The 21,393-nt window shown below is 58.6% G+C and overlaps 1 protein-coding gene across 2 annotated transcripts; it reads left to right on the top strand.

Annotated features, from left to right (window-relative positions):
* The first annotated feature begins 1,837 nt into the window (after positions 1-1,837).
* HID1 (HID1 domain containing) lies at positions 1,838-21,323 on the top strand. 2 transcript variants are annotated; one of them, XM_033438441.2, is made up of 19 exons: positions 1,838-2,040; positions 7,710-7,859; positions 8,415-8,585; positions 9,203-9,313; positions 9,900-10,006; positions 10,254-10,370; positions 12,789-13,002; positions 13,204-13,260; positions 14,099-14,239; positions 14,388-14,478; positions 14,689-14,840; positions 14,945-15,023; positions 16,528-16,692; positions 17,883-18,110; positions 18,483-18,589; positions 19,075-19,155; positions 19,746-19,837; positions 19,999-20,157; positions 20,427-21,323. In XM_033438441.2, the coding sequence occupies exons 1-19, from the start codon at positions 1,975-1,977 to the stop codon at positions 20,488-20,490; spliced, it is 2,352 nt and encodes a 783-aa protein (XP_033294332.1). In that variant the 5' UTR covers positions 1,838-1,974; the 3' UTR covers positions 20,491-21,323. The 2 variants fall into 2 exon arrangements, with proteins under 2 accessions (XP_033294332.1, XP_012390536.1); XM_012535082.3 differs by having other exon boundaries at positions 9,203-9,316.
* Positions 21,324-21,393: the final 70 nt, after the last annotated feature.

Below are 21,393 nucleotides of genomic sequence, written 5' to 3'. Positions count from 1 at the left end.
CTGTACCCGTAGTTTGTTTCTTTTTATTGCTGAGTACTAGTCCCATTTATGGATGAACCACAATCTGTTGATTCACCAGATGATGGACATTTGGGTTGTTTCCAGGTTTTGGTGATTATGAATGAAATTGTTATATGCATTGCACAGGCTTTTTGTGTGGATATATGTTTTCATTTCTCCTCGGGAGATACCAAAAGTGGGATTATTGGGTTGTATAGTAATTGTATATTTAACTTTATTTTTATTTTTGGCCTCGGGATCTTAGTTCCCCGACCGGGGATCGAACCCATGCCCCCTGCATTTGAAAGGCGGAGTCTTAACCACTGGACTGCCCGGGAAGTCCCTATATTTAACTTTATAAGAAAATATAAATGCTCCCCATCCTCACCAGTATTTGTATCCTCAGGTTTTGTTTTGGTTTTTAACCTATTCTAATAGTTATGTAATAGTTATTGTATTGTGGCTTCAGTTTGCATCTCCCTAATGAATAAGATTCAGAGTTTTTAATGTCACTCTGGCCTGGACTGGGGCTGGTGATTTGTAGGGTGGACTTGATTTTTTTTTTTTTAACGCCAAATAAAGGTACTATTCATTTGTTATCTTGAAGTGATTAGAAAAGCCATGGAGCGTGTCCAAGATTTCATCCAGGGCAGGAAAACCCACCTCTGGAGCAAGGACAGAGCTATCCTGTCCAGTCTGCTCATTCAGTGACATGGTGATATCCCTGTCTCCCTCCTCCCTACCTCCACACCTGTCCTACCCTGCCTTTGTGCCTAGACGGTGCACCCTTCATTTTTTACTCGTGGAGTTCCAGTTTAAGCTAAATGTCACCTCCTTTTGAAGCAGCTAGGATTTCTAGAAGCTTCCAGACACACCATGCAAGACGATATTATTGAAAAAATGCAGCCTCTTTTGGGGCCAGAGTTGAATTTGCTTTTTTGGCTTTGTTCCTTACCAGTTATGTGACTTTGGACAACTTAACTGCTTTGAGCCTCAGTTTCCCCTAGTGTAAAATGGGTATAATACCTATCTCAGAGGTAGGTTTTTGTTGTGTAAGAGATGTTGTTGTCACTATTATTATTATTAATTTGCCTCTATCAAAGCCTCACTGGGCTGAACCATGGCTAATTCGTTCCTTGTTTCTCTCCTTAGCTAATTGCTCTTAAAGGGCAGACCCTGTTACTTAAGCCCCCTCTGCCCCCGCCCCTGACAGTGTTGGTAAATACTAGTCCCTCAACCTATTTGTTGAAATGGATGAACCTAAAAGGGTTCTCAGGGAACACAGGTGGCCAGAAAGGAGTTGTGGGACCCGGAGGGACCGCTTGCTCTCATTAGACCGCAGAGCTGCTTTCTTGGAGCAGGGGCACTGAATCAGGGCTTCTCTTCCACAGAACGGAAGGCTGAGGGCTTGTGACTGCAATAACAGCCGGGCCGTCTGGACATGTGGGTTTGACAGGTCAGAAAAAGGGGAACTAAAAGAGAGGATGCTCAGAATGCGAGTACAGGGACTGACAAGGAAGAAACGGGAGAGGGCTGGCTTTGAAAGTGTGGGCCCAGTGATGGCGTGGGGACCAATGGTGAGGATGGGGGCAGGGGACGGGAGGCTGGGAGGGTGGCGGGCCCCGGGGGCTGGGTGGAAATGGGAGAGACCGAGGGGGGCTAACGCTGCCACGCAGAAGAAAGGTCGCAGAGGCAACCGGTCCGGCTGGGAAAGACCCGGGGAGTGGGGCAGCAGTGGATCGGAGGGGCAGACCCCGGGAGCCGGGAATGGGCGGTGCGGGGAGCGGCAGGTGCGGGGGGCGGAGCCCGGAGAGGAGGAGCCAGGAGGGGGCGGGGTCGACGCCGGGCGAGCGGGTGGGGTGCGCCGGTCCGCTCCTGCGAGAGCAGCTGGGCCCGCGGAGCTGGAGCTGGATACCGAGCCGGGGCCCGGGCGGGAGTCAGGGCCAGGGCCGGGCCGGAGCGGGCTCCAGCGATATGGGGTCGGCGGACTCCAAGCTGAACTTCCGAAAGGCGGTGATCCAGCTCACCACCAAGACGCAGGTGCGCCCGGGGCCCCCGGCCTCCCCACCCACCTGCCGGGCTGGGGGCTGGGCAGGGCTGGGGGGCTGCAAGAACTTGGCTTGCCGGGAGATAGGGGGACCAGATGGCCAGGAGGGTGACGCTGAGGCCAGGGCCGGAGCGAGACCCCTTGGCCTGTATCCCAGGGCTCCATCCCCTAGCCCCCACCCCCGGCCTTCTCTCCCGGGAACATCCCTTTTCCCGCAGCTGCTGCTGCCACCTTAGGCTGACGTGTGTCTACTCTCCAAGCCGGCGTCGCCGCTGTCCGCCCCTCTGTCCACCCCCCCCCCAAGCCCCTCCAGCCTCGCATCTCCAGCCTCCTCCCCCGCCCCAAAACACTTCCCTGCTCTCCTCCCTGCCCCTCGGTGCCCGCGGGTGCCGGAGGCACAGACCCGACTGACTCAATGCAAACAAAGCCGGCCGGCGCCCTCCCGGATCCGCGAAACAGCTGGTTCGCGGCAGCGGCAGCGGCCTCGCTGGGCCCAGGTCGATGCCCACGGCCAGGGAAGGCCCAGGTCTTGCTGGGAACACGCAGAGTGGCGGGCAGCGCTGCAGCCTGGCAAGGGGACCTGCTCCCAGCTCTATGGAATCCAGGTTCCCAGCTGGGGACCACTGCTCCAGGGGGCTCCCCCTTTGAGGCCCAGCGGTGGGGTTGGCTGTGTTTGCAGGTACCCTCTGTTTTCTGGGTCAGGGCTAAGAACAGTCTAGGCTGCCCTTGATACCTGAGGGTATCTTTCACCCTAGGCCATGCTTGCACACTCCCCTGAGTCCACAAGTGGCACAGAGGCCACCTCCTTGCCCCCAGCGCAAGGCCCTGGCCCCAGCAAGGCTTCTTCCCTGCCCACCCCTCTCTCCTCACTCTTGGAGCCAGGCTGCTCTGGCCACAGAGATGCCCAGCTCTCACTCCTCAGATCCCCCGCTTTCAAGGGAGTCAGGACCTGCCGCCATCTGGGACTTTCCTCCTACGCCCGCCCCCAGGGCTGTCTCTGGCTCTAGGCAATTAGAGTGGGTTCAGGGAAGCCATTTCCCCACAGCAAGCTGGTCACAGCTGCAGAGACCAGGCCTCTGGTCCCACACTCTCTCAATCCCACAAGAGAAAGGTCAGGAGCCCGGCAAACAGCCCGGCTGGAGAGTCCAGCCCCAGCTGAGAGGCGTTTGATGGAAACCAGGCCTTGCTTCTCGCCACTTCCCCCATGGCTCCTGGTTATTTCTGGCGCTTGGATCTGAGGGTGGCAGGTGGGCCAGCCTCTCAGTGCGGGGCCATAGGGAGAGGAAGGGAGGGAGGCCTCCATGTTTACCTACCTGGGGGGGGGAACACCTTGTTGGAGGAACGAGGTATGGGCTGTAGCCTCAGCAGCCAGGGTCCTTTGCCAGGCCAGCAGGGCCACGTCCCAAAGGATCTGCGTGGACAAGATTCCTACATGCTCCGGTCCCCTCCCCAAAATACAGTGCGTCTCCATCTTTCCCTGGCTGTGGCCCTGTGACAGGGCTGACTGAGATGGTGCTGTCTCGTTTCCCAGCTGGGGACAGTGAGTTGGCTTGGGACAGGACTGGAGCCAGAGACCAGCCTGGGTCTCCCTCTGGAGGGCCCTGGGCCCTTCAGGTGGGAGGCGGCCTCAGGAATGAGGCCACCTGCCCTATGTAGTGACCCGGCTTGAGCAGCTCAAGAGACGGGACCAGATCCGAGATGGCGTTTCCAGACCTTGCCACTCGGTGTCCCCAAGGAGATTCAGGCCAGCTGTGTCCACAAGGTGTCTTCCTGTCCCAGGCCTTCAGAGGCTGTGCTGTGAACACAGATTTTTGCTCTGGGCAGCAGACAAACAGACCCAGCACCTTTTCCCGTGGCCTTGGCCGGAGCTGCCACTGCTGGGCCTTCCCTGCCTTCCTGTGCTGTATCCTGTTTTCTTCCTGCCTCGGGCTAGGCCTGACCCTGGTCCTGAGGGCCAGCAGCTTTGGCTGTGTTTCCGGAGCCTTTCCTGGTGTGGGTGGGGCCCTGGCGGGGGCACATTCCTGGACCTGGGACCCTCTCCTAGATCCTGCCCATTTGGAGGTTGTTTGCCATAGGTCAGATGATACCGGGTGGGTCCATGTTTACATGTGTGCACATGTACGTGTGTGTGGATGCCGTTGTGACACAGTCCTCCGGTACAGGTCACCCTTAGCAGGCTAGAGCATTGCTGGTCCTTCCCTTCTCCCCACCACCAGAGAGGTTCAAAAGATGCAGCTGGTCCCCCAGGCTGGCAGGGGCTTTGGTCTGAGCAGGTCCTGGTAAAGCTATGCTAAGAATATCTGGTTTCCCACCAGGGTAGCTCAGTGCCCCTGGCAGCATGGGCCTGCCCACCTCCAGCAAAGAAACTGGCTTGGATTTTAGAAGCTTCCTTGCGTTGGGTGGAGCCCAGCTGGGGTAACTGAGGCAGGGGCTAAGCCATGTCCCCCCTCCAACAAAAGTTCCAGTGACCCTGGCAGTACCTGTAGCATCAGGCTAGCCTGGTATGGTCAGGTAATGGTCACCAAACTGAAGTGTCTGAGCCGCAGCTGGGACCAGGTGGGGAGGCCCAAAGTGGGGATGGGGGAGGTGAAAGTCTTCACTCCTGAAGTTCAAGGCCAGCTCCCAGAGCTGGGACTTTCATCTGCTTCAGGTCTGGGCTGCCCTGGGGCCTCCCAAGTTCCCTCCCAAGGCTCTCTCCTCATTTTGAATTCAATCCCCAGGTGACACTTACCTGATGAACTAGGTCAGAGGTCAACTCCACTTGATGAGTGTCTGCCCCTTTAAGGGGGTAGTGGCTATGTAGGAGGTGGGGAAGGTGGCATCCCAGAGGTGTTCCCAGATGGTGGGGGGCTCTGCACGTTTTCTGGGATGTTCCTTCCCCACTCCCACCCCGGCCACCCACACAGTGAGTGTCAGAGAGCTGTCTGGACTGAGGGCATGTGGGCCAGCAAACCCCAGCCCCAGGGACCCTCCTTTGGTCTTTGTTCCTCTCTGCCCGGCTAACTCGCTCTACCAGTTCTGGAACTGAGCATGTCCTGGTGCCGGGCCTGCCCTGAAGGCCATGGCCACATGCTGCCCTGTACCTCAGAGGGGGGCATTGTTTGGGGGGTGGGCTAGGGTAAACCTGGACCCTGGGAGGCTTGTGGCCAGGCCTGAGTTCGGGCAGCCCCACTGGTGCTCAGCTCTGCCCCGTGGCAGGGCTGAAGGGATCTCTCTCTAGGACTAATTCCAGGCTTTGGCTGAGTGTCTGCCATAGGCCTCAAGTGCACGGTCAGGGACGAAGGGCTGATGGACTAGCGGGGCCTCCGGCAAGCGCACCCAGCCCTGTTGGGGACTGTGAGTGACTGAGGGGGGTTCCAAGGTGGGAGGGAGCCCGCTGGTCCAAGCTCTGGGAGACTTCTTGGAAGAAGCGGCTTCGGAGAACAGAATTATTTTTTAACAAGATTCATATTTTTTTCTGATGGTAAGACTGATGCATATCGCATGCGGGTTTGTGGTGGGGTAGCAGGGCCCCATTATCAGCCCTTTCAGAGAAGGCAAAAGTCTAGGTTGATTGGAGCAACCCAGGAAGATCTCTTGCAGGAAGTGCTATTCAGAAGGGTAAGAGTGTCTTGGACGCCCCTCAAACAGATGAACATTCAAAAGGAAAAAATAGTAATACATGCGCTTACAGAAAAATATAAAGAAAAGAATAACCACCCCGTGAGATAATTGCTGTTGACATTCTGTCATTTTCTTCTAGGCTTTTATTCCTGTATAATTTAACACAAAATTGTGATCATCCTATAGTTAGGTTTTTTAAATAAATTTATTTATTTATTTATGGCTGCGTGGGGTCTTCGTTGCTGTGCGCAGGCTTTCTCTAGTTGCGGCTAGCGGGGGCTACTCATCGTTGTGGTGCACGGGCTTCTCCTTGCAGTGGCTTCTCTTGTTGTGGGGCACGGGCTCTAGGCATGCGAGCTTCAGTAGTTGTGGCACGTGGGCTCAGTAGTTGTGGTGCATGGGCTTCGTTGCTCCGCGGCATGTGGGATCTTCCCGGACCAGGGCTCGAACCCGTGTCCCCTGCATTGGCAGGCGGATTCTTAACCACTGCGCCACCAGGGAAGTCCCCTATAGTTAGTTTTATATCTTGCCTTTTTCATATAACATTGTACTGTGAGCATTTTCCATTCATTCATATTCTTTGAAGACGTGATTCCGATGGCTGTGTAATATTCCACTGTATGCGGGTGCCTTAACTTTTCAAGCATTTCCCCAGTTGTTGGTTATTTAGGTTGATTCCAACTTTTCACTGTTATCAACCCTTCAGTAAACATCCTCATACCTGCACTTCTCAGACCATTTCCTCAGGAAAGATTTCTAGAAGTGGAGTCCATGATTCAAATTGGTTGTCTATATGACCGACTATATAACTTAAAAGGCATACGTGTGTTGAAGGCATGTTGCCTTGATAGGACCGGTGGGACTTTGGGATGTGTTAGAAGGGGCGGGCGTGCTGGGAAGAGGGGACAGTCTGAGCAAAGGCAAAGAGAAAATATAGCAGGGTTGTGTTGTTGGGATAGTAAATACAGGTGTGTGTGCACACACATACCTGTGCACACTTGTGTATGTGCATGTGTCCATGTATGTGTACATGCACGTGTGTGGCTTGTATGTGTGTTTAGGTGTGATCTTGGCTGACTCTCTGGCCGAGGTCTGGACTCTGCAGGCAGTGGGGAGCCCTAAGATCTTTGTTGAGGGAACAATGCCTTTGGTGCTGTGTTGTTTTTTTTTTTTTTTTTTTTGCGGTACGCGGGCCTCTCACTGTTGTGGCCTCTCCCGTTGCGGGGCACAGGCTCCGGACGTGCAGGCTCAGCGGCCATGGCTCACGGGCCCAGCCGCTCCGCGGCATGTGGGATCTTCCCGGACCGGGGCACGAACCCGCATCCCCTGCATCGGCAGGCGGACTCTCAACCACTGCGCCACCAGGGAAGCCCTGGTGCTGTGTTTTGAAAGCGTGTTGGGGACAGCGTGGAGGTGGGATTGAGGGGGTGAATTTGGAGGTGGGGCCCTGGCAAGAGGGGCCTGAACTGCAGCACAGGTGGTGGGTACCGAGAGGACAGGTGTTGTCAGAGAGCCGCGGGATGACGCCTTTAGATTTGGCATCTGTTGGGTGTACCAGCAGAGGGTGGAGGCTGGGGCCAAGGGGGCAGCCTGGGTGAATGGAAATGAGCATATGTCCCCTTGTCTTCTTCCTAGGGGGAGGGGCTTCTTCCTAGGGGGAGGGGCTTCTTCCTAGGGGGAGGGGCACAGCCTGGCTCTCCTCCCTGGGCGCTTGATTTAGGGATGTGGCCTGGGGAGGCCCCCAGGTGGGGAGGGCCTGCCAGAGGGGGATGGTGAGTTACTCAGGGTCACACAGTCCCTCAGGGACTGGGCTGGGCTTTGGCTACTGGATTCAGTGTCCAGCTGGCCCCTGACCATCTGTGTCAAGTGTCCCCAGCCTGCCTGTGCCACCCGGGGCTCATGGTGGCTGAAGGATGTCTCCCATGTGGGAAGGCTCCTGGCACCAGCAGGGATGGAGTAGGGGGCTTCCCTTTCGGGGGCTCCCTTGGCTACAGGGTGGGCAAACTGTGGACCTGCTGGCAAGAGACCGTGCAGCTCTGGATACCGTATCTCCCCACAGCCCGTGGAAGCCACTGATGACGCCTTTTGGGACCAGTTCTGGGCAGACACGGCCACCTCGGTTCAGGATGTCTTTGCACTGGTGCCGGCAGCGGAGATCCGCGCAGTGCGAGAGGAGTCGCCCTCCAACCTGGCCACTCTGTGCTACAAGGTGAAGGGTGCTCTGGCCCTCACTGCCACTCCCACCTGAGCATTTCCCACCCTCCCAGGGAGGCTGGAGCTGGCCCAGCCCTGTGGTCCAAGAGGGAAGGCACCCAGGAAATCCTCCACCCAGGTTGGAGTGGTCCCAAGTCTTCACTCACTTCTCCCCCTGGCTGGGCTCTGGGGGAAGTGATGGTGCCAGTGCCACCTGTGAGGGCTGCCTGTGGGTGACACTGTCCATAGGTCAGCTCATGTAGCTCACCTGTGTGGTTGGTCCTGTCAATGTCGCCATTTTACAGATGAGGAAACTGAGGGCCAGATGGCTGGTCACTTAGCAAGATCTCAGCCAGTGAGTGGTGGGCTGGGTCTCGCTCCCAGGATTCTCTAAGCTGCTCCCTGGCCCATGTCCCATCCTCCTGGGCTGGCTGACCCTGTCTGGAGAGGCGGTCCGGTAGGGTGGCCCCACTGTCTCTCCCCCTCTGAAGCCTGGGGTGCCCAGCCTGACCCCAAGTGCCAGGGCCCCACTCCCTACCCTGCCAGCGTGCCTCTCTGCCCATCCTCGCAGGCTGTTGAGAAGCTGGTGCAGGGAGCTGAGAGCGGCTGCCATTCGGAGAAGGAGAAGCAGATTGTCCTGAACTGCAGCCGGCTGCTCACCCGCGTGCTGCCCTACATCTTTGAGGACCCTGACTGGAGGGGCTTCTTCTGGTCCACAGTGCCCGGGGCCGGGCGAGGAGCGGTCTGTGGACCTGGCCGGGGCTGGGCGGGAGGTGGAGTTGTGGTGACAGGGAAGGAACCCCTTCAGGGCCGGCCACATTCCTCCAGACCTCTTCTGGGGTTTGGGAAGGGCAGATGTAGGGGCAGTGCGGGTGCTGCTGAGGAGGGGGGCCAGCTCTTCCTCCTTGAGCCCCCGCTTTCTCTCCCATGGGGGTCTCTGCCTCTACAGCTGGGCAGAGATGGGGGCAGGGCAGCTGGGCCCTCCCCCCGGCTGCCCCACCCCCTCCCTGACTTTCTGTCCAAGCAACTGGCAGGGGGGTGGGGAGGTGGGCAGTGATTCCCAGCAGGGCTGAGGCTCTAGAGTTTAGGGGACTCACCTGTCCCCTCCCAGTCAGTGGGAAGGTCTCCTCACTGGTCCCAGCCCCGCTCCCCACTCTGTCCCGCTTCTGCCTTGGGAGGTTTGGGGTGATTAGGGGTCTACTTCCTGTTCCTTCTCCCACCTCTTCCTCCATCCCTCTGCCCGCGAGTGTCTGCCTGGGCCCAGACCCCGTCCTCTCCCATCCCCCCTCCAAGTCCTGGGGCCACCTCTCCTTAGCCAGCTACGACTGAGGGGGCCTATAGGCGCTGTGTCCCAAGCAGGGAGAGGACGATGATGAGAACGCGCGGCCCCTGGCCGAGTCCCTGCTCCTGGCCGTCGCTGATCTGCTCTTCTGCCCAGATTTCACCGTCCAGAGCCACCGGAGGAGCACCGTGGTGAGAGCCCCCCAATCCCCGCCCCCCGGGCCGAGGAGGGCTCTGGTCCCAGGTTGGGGCCGCTTGAAATTCCCTTGGGCAGGGGCTGCTCCAGGAAGGTGGGGCTGCCTGGCACGCATGGTCCCGGGGAGGGGGCGGTGGCTGGCACGGCTGGAGGGGAGCCAGCTGGTGCCCGGCCCTGCCCGCTGCATCCAGGAAATCGGGCACAAGCACCCATTGTCTTGGCCTGGGCCGTGGGTGGAGGAGTGGGGCTTACACACAGGAGCCCTGGCCCTCTCACTGCCCGTGGACCCGTGGACTGGACCTTGACTGTTCTCCGTCCCCCACTCCCACGCACCACCAGGGGCACCTGATTCCGTTCTGCTCCCTCCCTGTCTCTCTCTCCCTGTCTCAAACTGGATTGAGCAAGTACCAGACTGAAGGAAAAGGAGCTTTCAAGAGGTTGAGAACATTCATTTCTTCCCGTGTGCATTAGCACCTGGGGCATTTTGAGGGTCTGTCTTTAGGAGAATATGAGGGTCTTTGCCCCCAAGGATAGCGGGGGGCTTGGGTTGGCCTGATTTCTCTCTGACCCTGTCCCCAGGACTCGGCGGAGGACATCCACTCTCTGGACAGCTGTGAATACATCTGGGAGGCTGGTGTGGGCTTTGCTCACTCCCCCCAGCCCAACTACAACCACGACATGAACCGGTGAGCTTGCTGAGGAAGTAGCTGGACCCCAGGCCTGGCCCCCTGCACAGTTCAGAGAGGGAACCACGCGTGGGGTCTTCCAAGGAGACCCTGCCCGCTCGTGACCCAACTTCAGCCTCGCAGGGATAAAATGGAGTCATTTCTTTTCATGGACCTGAGCTGGGGCGGGGCAGGGTGGGCGCGCCCTCCTACAGGAGAACTGTGGTCCTCAGGTACTGAACCCTCTCCTCTGTCCTCCCTGCCCAAGGATGGAGCTGCTGAAACTGCTGCTGACGTGCTTTTCTGAGGCCATGTACCTGCCCCCAGCTCCAGACAGCAGCAGCGTCAATCCATGGGTGCAGTTTTTTTGTTCCACAGAGAACAGGTGAGGGGCCCCTGGCCTTTCTTTCCATTTCTCCTCCTCTTGGTTCCAGGCAGCCCGGCGCTGAGGCCGTTTGCCAGCCCTGTGAGTCTTATTTGAGGGGATGTGCTGCCCCCTCGTGGTGATGACCTATAAGAACAGTCACACCTTACGCCAGCTCTGTCCCATGTCCCATTGGGGGGCCCTGGATGACCCATGCCTGAGTCCTCCATCTAGAGCCCTGCTATCCAGTAGAAATATAATGTGAACCACACATGCAACTTAAACATTTCTAGTAGAGACCTTTAAAAATAAAAAAGAAATAGGTGACATTAATTTTAATACTGTATTTCATTTAACCCAATATATCTGAAATATTAGCATTTAACATGTAATCACTATACAAAATTATTGAAATGTTTTGCATTCCCTTTTCATAGTGAATTTTCAAAATCAAGTGTTTAGTTTACATTCACAGCACATCTCACTTCAGACCAGCCACATTTTAAGCTCTCCATAGCTACATGTAGCTTGTATCGGGCAGTGTAATTTATTTTATTTTTATTGGCCGCACCGTGGGGCTTGCGGGATCTTAGTTCCCCAACCAGGGATTGAATCCGGGCCCTCGGCAGTGAAAACACCGGGTCCTAACCACTGGGCCGCCAGGGAATTCCCTGGGCTGTGCAGTTTATTCAGTGGGTGGAGAGGGGGCGTGATAAATACCCTGAAGGGTGGGGAAGCCCCGCCCACATGGGGGCATTTATGGGCAGTGGGGGGCATAGGAGCACATGGAGGTGTCCCATGGCTGGATTGAGTATTTAGAGCAGGTACACGTGCTCCAGCTGTGCAGCTCCAGCTGTGCGCTGGCTGCACAGGCGTTAGTGCTCCTCAGTGTCATGGTTCACCCTCTTCTAGACTCTGATTCCCACATGGCAGGCCTCATCCTTCAGGTTTTGCTGGCTGGCTGCCCCTTTCCCCCACCTCAGCCCCCAGCTCCCAGAAGGAGCGAGAACCCAGGTGATTCCCTCCACCAGGCACAGTCAAAAGCTGGCCAGAGTTTTCTTTCTCACCAGCATTATGGGGCAAATGGCCACTTTGCCACTTGATTAACCCCCTTGGGTCTCAGTTTCCTCATCTGTAAGATGAGGAGCTTGACCTCTGATATCTTACAAATCTCTGAACGGAGTCATTCTGTGGCCTGGGGGCTGGGGCATGGGGCACATGCTTTGCCTCCCAAGGGGAAGCCCGCCTTCCCTGTGGGCCCTCCAGCCCTTCTCTGAAGCCCCAAGGAAGGGTACCTGCCCCTCAAAAACGTCAGGGGCATGTCCTTTATACATTTGCCCAACCCTGTAGATCATACAGCGTCAAGAGTGAACCCTGGGGACTTCCCTGGCGGTCCAGTGGTTAGGACTCAGTGCTTTCACTGCTGAGGGCCCAGGTTCGATCCCTGATCGGGGAACTAAGATCCCACAAGCTGTGGTGTGGCCGAAAAAAAAAAAAAAAGAGTGAATCCTGATGTAAGCTGTGGACTTTGGGTGAAAATGATATGTCGATGTAGGGCCTACAGCTGTAACAAGTGTACCACCCTGGTGGGGGATGTTGATAGTGGGGAAGACTGTGCACGTGTTGGGGCAGAGGTTTCACGGGGGAAATCTCTGTGCCTTCCTCTCAATTTTGCTGTGAACCTAAAACTGCTCTAAAAAGTATTTAAAAAAATAATTAAAGGGCTTCCCTGGTGGCGCAGTGGTTAAGAATCTTGTGGTTAAGTGGTTAAGAATCTGCCTGCCAATGCAAGGGACACAGGTTCGAGCCCTGGCCCGGGAAGATCCCACACGCCGCAGAGCAACTAGGCCCGCGAGCCACAACTCCTGAGCCTGCGCTCTAGAGCCCGCGAGCCACAGCTACTGAAGCTCGCACACCTAGAGCCTGTGCTCTGCAAGAGAAGCCACGACAATGAGAAGCCCGCGCACTGCAACGAAGAGTAGCCCCCGCTCACTGCAACTAGAGAAAGCCCACGCGCAGCAACGAAGACCCAATGCAGCCATAAATAAATAAATAATAAATAAATTTTAAAATTAATTAAAAAAAACAATAGGCTTCAACCCCTGGGGGTGAAAATCTAAGGGGTGTGGGCACGCTATCCTACAAAGAGCCCCTCAGGACTGGCCATCCCACTCTTGGTAATAAATTCCTTCTGGCCTTGGCCCAGCCTGGCCTGGGTCCCAGATGCAGGCAAGGATGAGGAGGGGTCTCTCCTTCGTGGGAAGGGATGAACTCCTGGTTCTGCTCCCTGGCCCGAAGATGGCGGCCTGGCACTGAAACCCTTGTGGAATGAGGGGGCTGGCCTGGCTGACCCTCCCACCTGGCCACGGCTGGGGGCGGAGGGAGGGCTGGGCTGGTGGGTGGGGTCTCTGAAGCCCCGCCCCTCCTCTCCTGCCGCAGACACGCCCTGCCCCTCTTCACCTCCCTCCTCAACACCGTGTGTGCCTATGACCCTGTGGGCTACGGGATCCCCTACAACCACCTGCTCTTCTCTGACCACCGGGAACCCCTGGTGGAGGAAGCTGCCCAAGTGCTCATTGTCAGCTTGGACCATGACGGCGCCACGCCCACCGTGGACGGTACCACCACAGGCACGGCCATGGATGATGCTGACGTAAGGACGGGAGAGGGAGGGCAGCCCGCCCTGCCAGGCTGTGGGCGGGTGGCACACCCTCTAGCGGAGCTGGGCAAAGGATATCCAGTGGGCACCTCTTGGGGGTATCTGGGGTCAGAGGGGGTACTGCTGCACTGCCTAGGCCTGGCGTAGGGGCAGGGGGTGAAGGCACCTGCTCACCCCAGGCTCCGCCCTCCACAGCCTCCAGGGCCCGAGAACCTGTTTGTGAACTACCTGTCCCGCATCCATCGCGAGGAGGTGAGTCCAACGATGCTCTTGCTCTTGTGGGTTCTTGATTCCACCCTCCACAAAGGTTGTGGCCTTGCAAGGTGTGAGGGGATGCAGATGAGATGGGGGTAGGGAGAGTCCTGACCCCTATATGAAGGAACCACGGTCCCCGTGCACTCAGGCCACCACAGGTGAAGTAGTGATGGCAGGACCGCGAGGGTCTTGAGACTCAGAAAAGGGCTGATGGCCTGAACTGGGTGAGGGTAGCCGGGAAGACTTCCAGGAGGAGGTGGCTCTGATGTCAGGTTTGGTGGGGGAATGACAGTGGATGGAAAGGCCAGTCACACCTGAGTTCCTGTGTCTTGTGACGTTGGGGGAGGTTCCTGTGCTCCCAGAGCTCTAACCTCTGCCACTATGACATGGGAACAGTAACTGTGCCCTTGCCTTGTAGTGAGGATTGGTTGAGAGCACAGTCCAGCAGGCAGCAGGTGCTCAGTGAATGACAGCTCTCTGAGGATAGAATGCTCCTCACGTGTCACAGGGCGATGGGGAGGGGTGGAAGGATGTCACCTGTCAGCAAGGAGTCCAGGCGGGCAGGAGTCCAGTGTGCACGTGAGGAGGTCACTAAGAGCAGATGGGGAGCCTGTGGTCTGGTGGAGGGGCGGGGTGCTCTCTAGACCTGCCCTGGACTCAGCTTCTGAGGGGCTGCCCCCAGGACAGCTGTTGATGACACTGGCATCTGGGCCCCTCAGGCTCTAGAGGTGGGATCAGGCCCTGGGGGGCTCGGAGGCATTTGTGGGAGGCCTGGCCAGGAAGCCTGGATTGTGGGGAGCCGGACTGGACAGGCCCCTGCCCTTCCCCCACCCAGGACTTCCAGTTCATCCTCAAGGGCATAGCCCGGCTGCTCTCCAACCCCCTGCTCCAGACCTACCTGCCCAACTCCACCAAGAAGATCCAGTTCCACCAGGAGTTGCTGGTCCTCTTCTGGAAGCTCTGCGACTTCAACAAGGTGGGCCGGCCTCGGGGGCCCAGGCTGGCGGGCAGTGGTCTGCCTCAGGGATGGGGACAGCGTCTGGGGAGGCTCCCAGCAGAGGGAGAGGGTGGGGCAGAGCTGCCCCTCCCCCTGACTCTGCCCATCTGTCTCCGCCTCCCCCCAGAAATTCCTCTTCTTTGTGCTGAAGAGCAGTGATGTGCTGGATATCCTGGTGCCCATCCTCTACTTCCTCAACGATGCCCGAGCAGACCAGTGTAAGGCTGGGGTGGGCTGAGGATCCCTGGGGGGTTCCTCGCGGAGGGGCAGTTTCGGCCAGTCTGTCCTGCCTCCCAGCAGCTCAGGCCTGGTGCCCCGACCTCCCGGGAAGGGCTTCTCCCTTTACCCCCAAGAAGGGTCCCTGCCCTGGGCTCCTTTCCTCCCCTCCCCACCCAGCGTGGTGACCCCTCCCATGCCACGTGCCGCAGCTCGGGTGGGCCTGATGCACATCGGCGTCTTCATCCTGCTGCTTCTGAGCGGCGAACGGAACTTCGGGGTGCGGCTGAACAAGCCCTACTCAGTGCGCGTGCCTATGGACATCCCGGTCTTCACCGGCACCCACGCCGACCTGCTCATTGTGGTGAGGGAGCTCCCGTCAGGACCTGGGGGTGTGGTGTAACGTCCCCTCGGCTGAGTCTGGAGGCGCCAGGGACCCCATGGCTGCTCCTCTGCCTCCCCGCACAGGTTTTCCACAAGATCATCACCAGCGGGCACCAGCGGCTGCAGCCCCTCTTCGATTGTCTGCTCACCATCGTCGTCAACGGTAGGGGGCCCCAGAGCCCGCCTTCCCCATGCTCACCACCAAGGGGCGCCAGGCCACAGGCTGACCTGCCGCTGGCTCCCTGGTTCAAACCGGCTGGGTACAATAGAAATATTAGGGCAGCCAAGTATGTACTGGTCAGTTTTCTAGTAGCCACATTAAAAAGGAAGAAGGAAAGAAAAAGAGAGGTGACAATAATTTTATTATATATTGAATTTAATCTGTTGTATCCAAAATACCATCATCTCAATATGTAACCAGAATACAAAATTATTGAGATGTTCTGCATTCGTTTTTGAATGCAGGCTTCCAAATCTTGTGTGTGTGTTCCATGCGTGCAGCACACACCCATTAGGACTACGTTTCTAGCACTTAATGGCCACATGTGGCTTGCGGCTGAGGTATTGGACTGCGCAGGTTCGGATGAGGGCCCCGCCCACAAGCAAGGGCTGTAGGTGGCTGCCTCCGAGCTGGGGTGGGGGGGGGCTCAGGCTGACAGGGGCACGGGACCCAGCAAGGTCGGGGCCCAGGGCTGGGGCGGCATGACTTCCGCGTGGCTGCTTTTTGGAGAGGAGGGTCCTGAATGGGAGGGGCTGACTTCTCCGTGGTCCGATTTGGACTCCAGGGTGGGTGGGATGTTGTAGGGCCTTGGCGACCTCTAGCTGCATCGTTGGACTGTGAGTTCTGGGGCCAGAATCTCACCTTCCATCACTGGCTCCACCCCACAAATCTTCACTGAGAATGCATTTGTGAACAAGGTAGCCACCAGCCCTGCCCCATCCTGAGGGAGAAAGGCACAGGGCAAGGAAACACACAGATCAGTCTGTGACTTCAAGCCGTGTGCAGCCTCGCATCTCTGACTCCCCCTTCACAGGCTGTGCAGAAAATCTCTATCTCATTATATATGGAATATCAGCTTGACATTCTATTCAAATTCTTTTAAATAATATTTTTAGTTTTTGGCGGCACTGTGCAGCTTGTGGGATCTTAGTTCCCTGACCAGGGATCGAATCTGGGCCCCCTGCAGTGGAAGCTCGGAGTCCTAACCACTGGATCGCCAAGGAATTCCCAGCTTGATGTTCTAGAAAGAGTTAAAGATCCTGTGTTTGTATCCCTGCCCAATCATTTTATAACTGGAGAACTTTGGACAAGTTTATGAACCTCTCTGAGCCTCAGTTTCCTCATCTGTAAAATGGGGACGGTCTCCTCTCTGTCCACCTCCCTCTCAGATGCGGGGAGGAGTCAGGGAGATGGAGTGTGTGAGTGGCTTTGTAAACGGCGGCGGCTGTCCACAGGGGAGGGGCTGGGGTGGAGCCCTGGGGCTCTGCAGGAGGCATGGCCAGTGTGGCTTTAGCCTCTGGCGCTTGGTCTTCCTGACTTTTCGGGGGACTTCACAGGCAGGGGGCAGGGAGGGTGTGGGAGCAGTAGCATCGTGTCCCACCCAGGCCCAGGATGTGCTGGGGTGGTTGGCGGGGGCCCCAGGAGTGAGCCGACCCCTCCCCTGCAGTGTCCCCCTACCTCAAGAGCCTGTCCATGGTGGCCGCCAACAAGCTGCTGCACCTGCTGGAGGCCTTCTCCACCACCTGGTTCCTCTTCTCTGCCGCCCAGAACCACCACCTGGTCTTCTTCCTCCTGGAGGTCTTCAACAACATCATCCAGTACCAGTTTGACGGTGAGGCACCGGTCCAAGCCCCTGGCCTGGCCTCGGGGGCAGGAACCAGAGTGGGCAGTGGGCGAGGACACCTCCCCATCTGAGGAGGGCACAGCCCTCCACCCCCGTGTTTGTTTGTCCAGCGTGCATTTATTGAGCACCTACTGCAAACCAAACTCTGTGCCTGGTGCAGGGGATTCACTGGGGAACAAAGCAGAGTGCCCTCTGCCCCGTGAGGCTCATAGCTGGGGAGGGAGCACGGAGCGGGACTTCAAACAGATGGTCACCCAGACAAACAGGCCATCTTAAGTCTGTTGAGAGGGAAGTGTAGAGTGGCATGGTCCTGCTGGGTGTCACAGATGCTGGGCTGCCTGGTGTCAGTTAGGGCCTTGCCACTTAGCTCTGTGACTGTGTGCACATAACCTCTCTGAGCCTCAGTTTCTTCATCTGTAAGATGGTCATAATGATAATTCCCAGTCTCCATCTCAGAGGATATCGAGAAGATTAAGTAAAATAATCCCAGAAAAGCACTTAGCACTTGCCTGGTGAACGAAATGTCAGCAGTTATTATTTCCCAAATAAGTAATATTTGCACTGATCTATGAGGGGTGAATGGGGGTGGGGAGGGGTAGAAGAACATGGGGGGAGCACAATGTGTGCAAAGGCCCTGGGGTGAGATGTGTTGAAGTGGAAGCAGAGCAGGGTGGTGAGAGGCAGGGACCAGAGCGGTGGACGGGGCATTGAAGGCCCATAAAAGCGTCTTTTATCTCCCCGGGAGCCAAGGGCGTTCAGTGTGGGCGACAGAGCACAGGCGCACGCCATATCGTCCTTCTTCCCGGTGACCTGACTTGGGGGACAGTCAAAATATTGAACAGCTGGCTTGGTGGGACACTGACACGCTGGGCCCGCCCCACTCTGCCAGCTGTTACCCCTTAGTGCTGGGTGGTGAGAGGGTCCGGAAGGTACAAGGGAGGGGCAGGGGCGGAGCTCAGCCCAGAAGCTCTTTTCCCGAAAGGTAGCATCCCGGTGTAGCCTCAGACCACAGATGCCGCCCGGCGCCAGCCCTGCCTGGCTCCTCTCATCTGTGCCCTGTGCTGTCGCCTCCCCCTGCGGTAGACACCCTCCTGTCCTCCAAACTCCCCCTCCCAGGAAGACACCCAGGTGAAGGGGGTGGCAAGGGGGCCTCCCTGAGACACGCTTCCTCCCCACAGGCAACTCCAACCTGGTCTATGCCATCATCCGAAAGCGCAGCGTCTTCCACCAGCTGGCCAACCTGCCCACTGACCCGCCCACCATCCACAAGGCGCTGCAGCGGCGCCGCCGGGCTCCCGAGGCCTTGTCCCGCACCAGCTCACAGGAGGGCGTGTCTATGGAGGGCTCCCACCCCGCTGCCCCCGCCGAGCCGGGCACCCTCAAGGCCAGCCTGGTGGCCACCCCAGGTCCGGTGCTGGCGAGGGGCAGGATGCTGTGCAGTGGCGGCAAGGGTGGGGGTGGAGGTACGGGGACCCGGGCGGGGCAGCTTGGTGGGGGGACCGGGCACCCTCAAGGCCAGCCTGGTGGCCACCCCAGGTCCGGTGCTGGCGAGGGGCAGGGTGCTGTGCAGTGGCGACAAGGGTGGGGGTGGAGGTACGGGGGCCCGGGCGGGGCAGCTTGGTGGGGGGACTGGGCCTTGGGGCTGAGCGCTGGGGGGTCTGGCACAGCATCTGTGAAGTGGGGGGAAGTTGGAGACTTTCGGGGCCGGCCCCAGGCAGAGGCTTTCTAGGAGGAGCACTGTGGCAGGAGTCCTCACGGCTCCCCACCCCACCGCCCAGGCATCGAGAAGCTGACGGAGAAGTCCCAGGTGTCAGAGGATGGTACCTTGCGATCCCTGGAGCCTGCACCCCAGCAGAACTCGGCAGAGTGCAGCCCAGCCTCGGAGGTTGGTGCGGGGACTCCTGGCGGGGCTGGGTGGCGAGGCTGGGCTTCCCCTTTCTCCCTGGCCTCCAAGGTGTAGGCCGGGCCGGAGCACTGTGCAGCAGAGGGGCAGGTACCCAGTGCCCAGGGCGTCAGGCTTGGCACTGATGACTCTCTGGGGATGGGGGGCCTTTCACAGACCCCTCCCTTGTTTATTGGTCACGGGCTCAATCCCTTGGCCTTGAGACTCCTCACCCGTCAGCCTTATCTAGGCTGGGCTGGCCTTTACCCGGTCTGCTCAGTCAGCTCCTGGCCCTAAACCTGTCACTGGGCTGGGCAGGGTCAGGCAGGGCCTGGGGCCCAGGGCAAAGGTGCTGGGCTGGGCTATCCCCTGCTTTGGGAGTGAGCCCCCTCCCTGCAACATGGGCCAATGGGGAGACCTCATTGCCCTCCCCACCCCCCTGCACCCTCTCCCCACATCCCTCTCTCTTATTCCTTCCCTGGGACCAGGAGCCCAGCCAGGCGTGGCGGGAGCAGCGGCGACTGTCCAGCGCATCAGCCGGTGGGCAGTGGAGCCCGACGTCGGAGTGGGTGAGGGTGGGACAGATGGTACAAGGTGCGGGGGTGGGTCCGGGGCTCCTGGCCCTGGGAACAGCTCAGGAGAGGCTTGGATGGGAATGGGTCCAAATCCAAGCACTGGCCCGGGTCAGGTTAGGGGTCAGTCCTGTCTCATGACCTTGGCTTCTCTGGCTTCCTCTGTCTACACTGTCCCAGAGTTTGTTCCCCAGCAGGGTTAAGCTTCAGTTGTCCACAGCCCTTTCTTAGTAAATCACCCTTTCCAACTTCCTTCCCCAAATCACTTGCCCACTCCCTTACGTGATTCCTGAGATCACCACTAATTGCATTTGCACGGGGATAATAAAGGTCCCTACTTCATCGTGCCGTTGTGAGGATCAAAGGGGATACTTTCTGGCACACAGGACATGCTCGGGGAGAGGCCCCGGCTCCTCCCATGAATAGCAGTCACTGTGCACGGGCACTGCCCCGTGCCGGGCCCTTGCTGTGATGAGCGGGGATGCCTTCTGCCTCGGGGAGCCCATGGTTTCAGGTCAGGGGTCAAGCCTATGCCACAGCCTCTGGGGGCTGTCTTGCCAGCCCAGGAACCCCAGTCCCTCCCCCAGGTCCTCTCCTGGAAGTCGAAGCTGCCGCTGCAAACCATCATGAGGTTGCTGCAGGTGCTGGTTCCCCAGGTGGAGAAGATCTGCATTGACAAGTGAGGCTGGGGGCGGGGCTGGGCGGGCTGGGCTCCGAGGGGCCAGCCCAGGCTGCGCTGGGGGTGTGGCCGGGAGCACGGGCCTCGGGGGTCCAGGGTGAGCCCTCTGCTCCCCTTGACCTTCAGAGTGGGCACACTGGAGACCCTCCTCTCCCTGGCAGGGGCCTGACGGACGAGTCAGAGATCCTGCGGTTCCTGCAACATGGCACCCTGGTGGGGCTGCTGCCCGTGCCCCACCCCATCCTCATCCGCAAGTACCAGGCCAACTCGGGCACGGCCATGTGGTTCCGCACCTACATGTGGGGCGTCATCTATCTGAGGTGGGCCCCTTGGGGGTGGGGCCGTTACCGACCTGGGTGGGTCTGGCGTCCACCCGAGGGTCAGCTCAGTGGGGCTGTGCCCCACTAGGGTAGTGGGGTTAATGTCAAGACAGTCAGCCAGGGTGGTCTTGTCTGGTGGAGGGTGGGCACCCACTTCCCCAGGGGCAGGGGGCAGAGAACATCAGGGTGGGAGGACGACAGCCTCGTTCCTCCCCAGTCTTTCCTGCAAGGCCTCCCGGCACCTGGGTGACGGCCCACTCCCTCTGCAGGAACGTGGACCCACCTGTCTGGTACGACACAGACGTGAAGCTGTTTGAGATCCAGCGGGTGTGAAGATGGAAGCCTGCAAGGGGCAGGGACCAGGGGAAGGCGGGGACCCTGGTCCCCCGATGTTCCCCCCGACCCACCATTCTGAGCTTTAAATTACTACGGTCAGGGCTGGGGGCTTGAGTGGCTGAGTCCTGAGTGGCAGAGCCAGGAGGCCCCTTGTGGCTGGGATGGTGGGGGGCCCCCCTGCCTCCAGGCTGGATTGAGAGGAACTTTCTGTCTCCAGGGCTGCAGCCCTCCACCGGGGGCCCACCTCACTCTGGCTCCCCTTCGGGACCCGTTTCTGTGCTGACCCTCAGTGCCCGCCTGGCTCCTGAGCTGCCCAGCCCTCTGCCCTAGTGGGCTGCCCAAGAGGGAGCCTTGGGCGGCCCCTTGAGGCACCTGGGCAGGGGGAGGGGAGCCTTTCCAGGCCTCCTAACCTGAAACCACCTGGTCCAGGCCCGGCTCGCTGCCAGGACCCCGGGAAGAAGGAGGGTGACCAGGCTGCTTGTGGAGGAGGCTGGGGGCCGACAGGCACCGAAAGCCAGACGAGGGGACCTCGCGCATTTTAGGGATTTGGAGTGGGGTGTTGAGGGTCTCCTGCTATATTCTTCTGGGTCAGTGAATATAGCCTGGCTGGCTCTTGTACAGTAATGGGGGCGAGGGAATGGGGGCAGGGGACAGCTGATCAGTCCTCCCTGCCTCTGCCCACCACCTGATGACTTGCGGGGAGGGGGACCAGGATACCAACGCCCCATCCTCCTGATTCCGGCTTCTTGGTCTCCCTCACGCCACCTGTGTCCGTACAATCTTTGCTCTGTACAATCGGCCTCTTAACACAATAAAACCCCCTCTCCATGCCCTGCGTCTTTGTGCTTGGAGGGGAGGGGGTCAGGCCATGGCTCTTGTTTTCAGGGAAGCTGGGGACTC

This window comes from Orcinus orca, chromosome 19, assembly GCF_937001465.1.
Source record: "Orcinus orca chromosome 19, mOrcOrc1.1, whole genome shotgun sequence".
NCBI lineage: Eukaryota > Metazoa > Chordata > Mammalia > Artiodactyla > Delphinidae > Orcinus > Orcinus orca.
Note: the sequence above shows the minus strand (reverse complement) of the source record. Positions and strands in the feature narration are given on the sequence as shown.

Excerpts from the sequence above, each read along its gene's own strand:
- HID1 (XM_012535082.3), top strand. The coding sequence starts at position 1,975 with ATGGGGTCGGCGGACTCCAAGCTGAACTTCCGAAAGGCGGTGATCCAG. Across the intron at positions 10,007-10,253 it reads TACAACCACGACATGAACCG|GATGGAGCTGCTGAAACTGC; the intron begins GTGAGCTTGCTG and ends TCCCTGCCCAAG. Across the intron at positions 19,156-19,745 it reads GGAGCCCGACGTCGGAGTGG|GTCCTCTCCTGGAAGTCGAA; the intron begins GTGAGGGTGGGA and ends TCCCTCCCCCAG.